Source organism: Sphaeroforma arctica (assembly GCF_001186125.1).
Source record: "Sphaeroforma arctica JP610 unplaced genomic scaffold supercont1.51, whole genome shotgun sequence".
Taxonomy (NCBI): domain Eukaryota; class Ichthyosporea; order Ichthyophonida; genus Sphaeroforma; species Sphaeroforma arctica.
This window is the reverse complement of record NW_014040507.1, coordinates 86,847-95,931: the sequence shown is the minus strand read 5'-3', so window position 1 is coordinate 95,931 and position 9,085 is coordinate 86,847. Positions and strand designations below refer to the sequence as shown.

The 9,085-nt window shown below is 44.9% G+C and overlaps 3 protein-coding genes across 3 annotated transcripts; all 3 read left to right on the top strand.

Annotated features, from left to right (window-relative positions):
* Nucleotides 1–399: 399 nt before the first annotated feature.
* On the top strand, nucleotides 400–810 carry SARC_01313 (hypothetical protein; the record flags this gene model as incomplete). Its single annotated transcript, XM_014304967.1, has 2 exons — nucleotides 400–489; nucleotides 601–810. 2 exons carry the CDS (start codon nucleotides 400–402, stop codon nucleotides 808–810), a joined length of 300 nt encoding a protein of 99 aa, XP_014160442.1.
* Nucleotides 811–3,636: 2,826 nt separating this feature from the next.
* SARC_01312 (hypothetical protein) lies at nucleotides 3,637–4,165 on the top strand (the record flags this gene model as incomplete). Its single annotated transcript, XM_014304966.1, has 2 exons — nucleotides 3,637–3,781; nucleotides 3,867–4,165. The coding sequence occupies 2 exons, from the start codon at nucleotides 3,637–3,639 to the stop codon at nucleotides 4,163–4,165; spliced, it is 444 nt and encodes a 147-aa protein (XP_014160441.1).
* Nucleotides 4,166–4,613: 448 nt separating this feature from the next.
* On the top strand, nucleotides 4,614–5,275 carry SARC_01311 (hypothetical protein; the record flags this gene model as incomplete). Its single annotated transcript, XM_014304965.1, has 2 exons — nucleotides 4,614–4,746; nucleotides 5,055–5,275. The coding sequence occupies 2 exons, from the start codon at nucleotides 4,614–4,616 to the stop codon at nucleotides 5,273–5,275; spliced, it is 354 nt and encodes a 117-aa protein (XP_014160440.1).
* Between the last annotated feature and the right edge of the window lie 3,810 nt (nucleotides 5,276–9,085).

Below are 9,085 nucleotides of genomic sequence, written 5' to 3'. Positions count from 1 at the left end.
AAAATAGCTGCGGTTTTATGTGAGTCATAAAGCTATGCGGAAAGGCATCATGTGATCAGCGTGAGATTTAGTTGCAGAGAAGTCGAAATAGAATAGCATCGAAGTGTGAAAGTTTTCTGCAGAAGGCTTCTCTTATCATACTGACCATATGAATTTTTACCTTGAAACCCTAAAAACCCTAAACCCTAAAACCCTAAGACATTAGAACTTAACCGCATCACGCAAGAACCGAACGATTCTTACGTCAGTCTTATCAGTCGTTTCAATACGGTACTTGTGAAATTCAAAAACGCCGGAGGTTCGAAGTCCAACAACAGTCTATATGCTATTCTACGGCAAGCTGTGAAGGACGATAATCAGACTATCAAGATTACGCTGAAGACACCCACTATGATGACCATGTCGTATGATGAGCCCACCACGTATCTCATCGCGTTGGATCCAGAGGAGAGTAATCCATCAACCATTGTGCACAGTGCACATGCAGTTGTATCGACAGGAAATTGTGCATTCTGCAACAATCGTGGATATACCATCGGGTAATGCTGTAAGCTACAAGTAGTAATCAAATCATGCGTTGCTGCTAACCCACATAATTAGGGTCGTGACCACGACGGTCGTAAAACTTACGATCGACGGATTGACAAATCTGGTCCTCGCCACGACATGAGCGACTACAGATATATGTCCAAGAATAGTGACAAGCATAGCCGATCTGATTCAAATCGTGGCTACCGCACACGTGAGGAACGATACAACAGTAACAACCGCTATCAATACCGCTACGATAGCTACGATGATAATGACTGACAGAACTACCGAGTAGATAGATACAATCGACGCGACTACGACCATGGTAGATATTTACGAGATACTCAACGTTCACAAGCCAGTGACAGAACATACCGATTTCAGAGCAATCGACGACAAGCTCATGAAGGCAGATAGAACAAAGCGATGTCAGCACAAGTATCCGGTGGCCAGCTACCTGCTAACAGACAGATTGCATTCTCCAAAAATTAACCCTACAATCGACAACAAGGAGGTAAACGATCAGTCAGGCAGAGATTCCAGAGGTGGATACTGACTAACTTGCAATAGTTGCGCCACCATACACGTACATCCTTATAATAAGTACCACAAGCATCTCGTTCGCAACATGCTCATTAATGACCGATATGCGTTCGAAGTAGCTGTTTGTACAATCATTTATCCGAAGTATGTGGCTCAGCTAGAAAACTTGGGGGACGTACTCATCGATATGACATTCAAAACTGCACTAGTGCCTGCTCTCATCGCGACACTTATCACTTGAATTCATCAACAACATGATGTAAATATTATGTATGAGCAAGCTTTGAAACCATAACGGTACATAAAAAGCACAGAATATACTTCGTGCACATCGACGACATAGCTATGACCACAGTGAAACCATCGCTGTAGAAAGCCAGCCAGATTTTGTGGCACAACAGACTTGCGCGCCCCAGCTACGTCCCAAAATATTTACTTTACATAAAGGCAACCAGAAGAACGATGCAAAGAAAGACTATTGCTAAGAAGAACAAACAAAGAACGCTACATTTCACTCTAAACTTTTCTACGTAGTTTATTCCTCAGAGACTGCAGCAATTACGGCGCTTCAATTACGTCGCCGTGCTTAAAAATGACCGAACTTTTACGCTCCATCCTGACCTCTAGAGGGCTTCAAAGACACTGCTAACAAACTGTACAGTACATACACAACTATCCAGCTTCGCCCATCGACACCACGCACTATCCGACAGGCTCTGTCCGGTGAGGATGCTGATTTATGGCTAGCTGCTATTCAACGAGCCTCAGAAAATCCTACGAGTTTCTACACCATAGGAACATACTCCATGACTCGTTCGTCATATCTGATAAACCGATGTTTTTGAGAAAAGGAGTTGAATATGTGTTCTGGACATGGCCGTGTTCCAAAGATGGTACGTCAAAAAAAAACAAACGTCAACGTGTATCTATATGTAGACCTCGACAAACCTATATATATGAAATACTCACCGAGTTCCGCCGCCTATAATGGAGCCTAATAACCTTTATTTACAGAAAAACTAGAGGTATATTGTATATTTGTCCTAGATTATATAATAGGTCCTAAACCCACTATATTGTATTTAGTTGTAGTATAATCCCATGCGGGGAGACAACCTGAGAGGACCTGGGTGGTCCTTGTACAAAGGTGGACAATAAACAAAGAGGACCGGGGATGTCCTTATAAAGAAGTGGGGAGCGATGCTACCTCGAAACCCCCCTAGAAGGACTAACCGGGCTGAGCTGAGCCGAGGACATTAGTTTGTCCCGGAATCGGGTGTGTTTAGGACGATGAAAGCTTTTTGTCAGTAGGTCAGCCGGATTATCATCAGTACGAATGTAGGTAAGGGTCAAGATATCGTCGTGGATACATTGCTGTATGTAATACATACGGATTTGTATATGCCTAAGACCTTTAGGTGTGCCTGTTCCAAGAGCCACTTTCATAGCCGACTGATTATCAATATGAAGAACAGACGGACGAGGAAGAGGACCAGCAAGAAAACTGACGATATTGCGGATCCAAGAGATATTCCGAGCAGTCTCAGAAGCAGCAACATATTCGGCTTTGCTAGAGCTTAAAGTGGCAGTCTTCTGCTTGTGAGACTTCCAGTATATCGGAATACCATTGTAGCAGAGGAGGGACCCGGTCTGAGACCGGCGAGATTCCAGACAACCAGCCCAGTCTGAGTCGGTATATGCGACGAGACTGTCACCCGGGAGCGTAGTAGAAGGTCCGGGATAATATGTGAGGGCGTGCTTGTAGCAGAGAGATAATTGAGAATGCGGTTAAGTGTCGAGGCGTGAGCCATAGTGGGATTACCGGCATAAGCGGCAAGCTGGTTAAGGATAGTAGCAATGTCAACACGAGTCATATTGGCAGCAAAGCCAAGAGCTCCCAGGAGCTGACGGTATTTTCCACGGAAAGCAGGGGAGTCGACATGGGCAGCAGGATGAATGCCATTGCCCGGAGTGTGCCGTGGGAAGTCATCCTCAATGTCGAATGTATGAACCATGTGAGTAATATATGCCTGCTGGTCGATAGTGATAGCGCCAGAAGAGTGCTGCGTAATACATAGGCCTATAAGATGACGAGCCAAGCCGAGATTTTTGAGAGAATAGAAGCGCGATAATTCACGGAAGCGCCACTGGACGTCATTAGAGGTTTTCAGGACAGCTGGGGCAAACTTTGTCAACGTAGCGAACAACACGCATATTCCTTCTGCCGGGTTTTGTAAAAAAAATTGAGGCCAACTAGCTTAGAATCAATGTCATGGTTTCACAAGCGGCCGGCTTGTTTAAGCCCATAGAGACCTTTCTTGAGCCTCAGGGTGGTATGGGGGGGATATAGACCCAAATCAACGCTGCCTTTTGGTAGTTTCATATAGGGAACGGTGTCAAGGAACAAATATAGGAAGGCAGTATCGACGTCAAAATGGTGGATGGCAAGGCCTTCAGAAGCAACGAGTGCAATAAAAGTATGAGCAGTAGTGGCAGAAGCGGGCGGGTGCATAGGTCTCGAGATAGGAGTTGCCGTATTCTTGCTTCTCCCCACGAGCAACCATGCGAGCCTTGAAGATCGTCTGGATCCTGTTTTCTTCATACTTTACGGGTAAAGACAAATTTGCTGTGAATCACTTTGGTATCGGACCAAAGGGTAGGGTTGAACTGGTAATCCTATGTAGCAACGCCAGGGGGAAGCGTATAGGTGAGTGTAATATTCTCCTTGCGAACCTGCTTCAGAGTAGTAGCACGGCTTCTGTGAGCATTATTACGATGGTATGCCGTCAAAGGACATGGTGCGTGGTGGAGGACCAGTAGCAGGATAAGGAGTAAGAGAGGTGATCGGGGAGACAGAAGTGTCAGGGAATGCCATAGTGACTGCGGGAGGATCTATGCGGAGTCGGGTGAGATCGACAAAAGTGGTATAATAACCACTCCGAGCACGGGTAATGGTACGGTGAGACCCAGGGTGAGATATGTGGAGGGTCTGGGTCCAGGCAGGGTACTCAAGAACAAAACCATTCTCTTGCAAATTGGGTTGAGCAACGATGGAGTCAGAGAGCCCGGGACAGATGTAGCTGAGGCCTAGATGAGAAAGGATACCACGTTGACGAAGAACAATCTCAGTATTATCCGCGAGTTGCAGAGGAAATTTACCATGTTCTATTTTTGTAAGGAAATGTGTGAGAGTGGTATTGACGTGAATGACAGAGGCGCCAGTATCAAGTAGAAACACTGTGTTTTCGGCTTGATTAAAAGAAATAGGAACAGTGACATGAGCAACAAACTGAGGATAGACGAAGTTATGTTTATTGGATCGCTGAGAGCAGACGTTAGCGACGTGACCAGTCATCTTAGGGTTTTTGGGTTTTTATTAGGGTTTTAGGGTTTTAGGGTTTAGGGTCAAAACCAGATGTGCACGCAACACTCATATGCCCCTTTTGACCGCATCGTCCACATGCTTTGGGGCATGTAGGGGCCTTGTGAGCAGGGTCCCAGCAAACGAAACAAGCATTTTGACTAGCTTTGGGACGACGATGATGGGGAGGAACAGAAAGCGGAGCATTGGGGGTGCGCTGTTTTCCGGAAAGCTGAGCGATGAATTTGCCACGAATATCCTGGGGATCTGGGATAAGACCAAGAGCCGAAAATGGGTATTGCTCAAAGTAGGTGAGTTCGACTTGGCGTTGTTCATGAACCGAGGCCGTGTGACGACGAGTAGCGGCTGCACGAGGTTTCTCTGAGACGTTCCATTCGGGATCAGACAGGTAGACAGGTGCCAGTTTTCCAAGTGAAGACAAATGCCGAGGGGAGTGATGTTGGGCCGGGCAGGAGTACCACGTTGACCAGCGGAAACAAGGAGTCGGCGTGCTTCATCCTGGTCAGATTGAGATAAGCCAGAAATAAAGGCGTCATGGACGAAGGCCATGTAAAAGGTATATCCTTGATCATCAGCATCTTCACGGGATTGCCAACAGCGTTGGGCCCAGGCGCGCATGACTTCATCATCTTGACGCTTAAAGGCATGGAGATAGGCGAGGTTGATAGGGTTGTATATCTTTTTGGACTTGTAGCGGTACTGAGTCACACGAGCACGAAGAAGGACCCAGGGGTCTTGGAGATGAGCCTTAGATTTGAGCGACAGAAGCAGTTCTCGAGAGAGGGAGTTGAACAGAACGGCACGGGCACGAGTGTATGAGTATATGACTTATTGGTCTTGATACGATGAATGTGGGTTGTCATCTCAACTTCAGTGTAGTCGCGGCCAGGAGTACGGCCACGCGATTGATAGCGGCCACATGGAGTCGCTAGGTCATTCTTGAGAATGTCGTCAGGAATTCGAAAGTGAAGGACATCATTGAGATCATATTGATCAAAAGAGGTGGCGGCGGCCATGTAGATATCATCACGCCAGTCATCATAATTGTCGCCGGTGAGAGAGTTCTCCCCAGCGTTTTCGATGATTAAAGATAGATGGGGGGGTCAGCATCCCCAGAGGAGTTCGCCATGGTAATAAAGAGAGAATAAACTACAAATTATAGCCCATAAACTAATGGAGTCTAAATATCTTTATTTACAGAAAAACTAGAGGTATATTGTATATTTGTCCTAGATTATATAAAAGGCCCTAAACCCATTATATTGTATTTAGTTGTAGTATAATTCCATGCGGGGCGACAACTATAGAGGACTGGGTGGTCCTTGCACAAAGGTGGGCAATAAACAAAGAGGACCGGGGATGTCCTTATAAAGTAGTGGGGAGCGATGCTACCCCGAAAGCCTATGACCTGCTAGACGGCTTCATTCTCAGGCTCAATAAGAGATGAGCTCAGGCAATTAGGCTAACTTTGGCATACACTGATTAAAGTCTAAGCTACTCCGATCTGAATCTAACTTCTGCATGTTCGTGGTCAAAAAGGATGACTAGTACTGTGTCGTACTTCTCTATGTTGGCGACCTTATCATCTGCAGTCTCACTAAGACGGACATTGACCTGTTCACATCGCTGATCAAAAGAATTTAGCTGCAATGGGCAAACCTCAATGGCTCATATGCGTATCATATCAAAAGGACGCTTTATACGTCTTGCAAAAGATACACATATCCTCGAAGACTTGGGCTACGTACTATCTTAGCAACTTACATGCATGACGCATCTACACCGGCCACCACCCAGCACTGGAGACTAGACTCTCATGTTCATACAGGCTTATCGGCTCCCTTCAGTAGTCTTTACACGTGTTCATATTCTTTGCACGTGTTGATATCACGTACCAAATCAACACGCTGGCTCGATATATTGGAAATATTCATTACTGGATCACTGGACTGTTACCAAACGAGTACTCTAATATCGTAAAGCGACCCCTCAAATGGGACACACCTACAAATACGCACCGGGCCCCCCATTAATCGACGTAAATTCTGGCGCTGACAACAATTTCTGTCTTGATACACGCCGCTCTACTTACTGGCTACATTCTCCGCTTGCCAAAAGACTGTGGCCGTTAGCATGACAGAGGCTGAAAATTTGCTACCTCTGAAGCCGCGAAGAAGATATAATATATAATAGCTCAACAGATATTATACTCGAGAAGCTTGACTATAAGTTATAGATATGTAATCATTGAACCCTGATTCCATGTTAGCGCGCAATCAGCACAATCGATTTCCAAACAACCCGAAAACAGCAGTTCGCTATCCCGGAATTTATTATTATGAGTATAAACTATGAAGTGATACAAACACTCTGTCAGGTGTCGTATCAGTAGAGTATCAATCTACACCACATACACTTACGTGTGGGTGTACATGCTGTCAATATGTATATCGACCCTCAGAAGAGAGTCAATATATAACTTAATATGCATCTGTAGGATCTACAAAACAGGTTGTTTATCCAGCCGAAAAGCTCCATATCATTAGAAGCAGGGGATTGGCTAAAAGAGTTGTATACTATGTCATCGGAAAACAATAGATGCATGCTGCCAATTTTAAGGACTTGTGGCATGTGAGGGATAAAATGGCTCACCTCTTGCCGCGGTAGACGGATCGAATAGTAAGGGTGCTGCTAGCAGCACAGCTGTTGTTTTCGGTGTGGCTTTACTGGCGGATGGTGGTGAAAGTTATTAAGTGCTGGGCACTAGGTTTAGCAAACATATAGATGCACTGATGAGACTACTATCGACTTGTGACTGCTGGTGCACTGTTAGGAGATTTTGATGTGGGTAACGACATGGCACAAGCTATGTGTTACACTATAAAATTTTGAACATAACGTATTATGTTTATTTCAGAATAAAATTTGTTGGTATAATAATAAATTGAGTAAAAATGCGGGCACGAATATGTAACACATCGTCGGTTGCCATTTCAGGTGGGTCATGGCTTGCTGCCATTCGTCAGGGCTGCGTTGCCATGGGTTTGTGTCAACGTAGATTGATGGTTTGTGTGTATTTATAATACCACGTTGGTGTGGGTCTTGCGACTAAGATATGTCCTTCATTTCTGTGAAATTCATCATAGGACATGGTAGTGAAAGCTGTAGACGGTGTACTGGAGAGCGTTGAATCGGGTGAGAGATCTGCGGCTAGTGAAGGGATCTTCGGGGGTGCAGCAGGTTGGAGTGGGGCGACCGTTTGCTCGTAGTGACAGAATTAATTTCGTCTTAGGTACTATAGAATTAAACAATGTTAGCTGATCGAATGTCTAAATGTCATGTGTTAGCCACTATTTGTGTGGATCATGTGGTAGCTACTAATTGTGTGTGTAATTTTGTGTGTTCCTTCGGTGATGATACATGTAGTGGTGTTGGCGGTGTAAACAAATTGGTATCCGTTGTACTGGAGTAGGCTCTGCGGAGTTGTTGTACAAGTTATCGAAATGATGATCTTCGGATTAGCTTAGATTTGTTTATTGGTACTTTGACTTAGTTTGCTTGTGGTATAGGTTTATTCTACGATGATTTATTGAAGGTCCGTGATCTATCATAAAATGATTAATAAAAATTCGACAGACAACCGTCGGAAATTATCGTAAATGGGTCTCGTAGATTTTACACACGGAGTTTCTCACAATTTAGTGAGACTCTCAAAATTTAGTGAGAAATTGTGAGATGAGTCCCTGCCCTCTCTATATAAAAGGGAGAGACTCAACGAAAATCAAATCAGTTTTAAAAGTTGCTGACGTTGGTCATGCCGACGAGAGGGAGAATGCCACGTTTGGTGGTGACCGTAGTGTATTCATCGGCAAGTTGGAGTGGAGATCTACCTCGTTCAATATTGGTTAACTCGGAACGTCCTTGTGTATTAAGTAGTTCACGGTGGCACTACCATCGATAAGGAGTTTGATGGTGTCCAGGCGGCGTGTAGTGGTAAGTTGGTGGATGCGTGTGGGTATGTACAACGCGTTTATGTGGCTTACGATGTTGTGGCACTGTGTTCATTCGCTTTGTGAGTGAATGGATTTACGGGCGCGGTAGCAAGTCGGTTCACGGTAGGTGGTTTGATGTTGTTCATGGTCTCCCACTCTCCAACATACAAGCAAGGTCCTGGATAGATATAAAGCGTTGAGTATTGACGGAGCGACTGAGGAGGTAGGTAGCCCTTGGTTTGTTCTTGATAGGAATCAGGTAGGCCTGACAAGAACAGGTCCTGGGTGTATAGTCAGACGTGAAGGCCCCTGTTCACGTGCATGACGGATTAAGATCTCATATCTGTAAAGGCCCATTCACGCAGTGGTTTATTATCTAATCTTCGGTGATCGGTATGGTTAATGTTTTTTTCTTTTCTTTAGCTGGGTTGTGCTTGGATCGGCGGATTAATGATTTGAGTAGTAGCCAAGGGCAGCTGCGAAGTATGTCATTATGCAGAGATGTGCACAGGGTAGTCGGTAAAAATCAGAGAATAACCTGATGAGGCTTTTACGGTTTCCGTTTTGTTGATAATGGAAAATTGGGATGTTGCCATGTCTGTAGCAGCAGTAATCTCAAAGTCAATCAATATATATA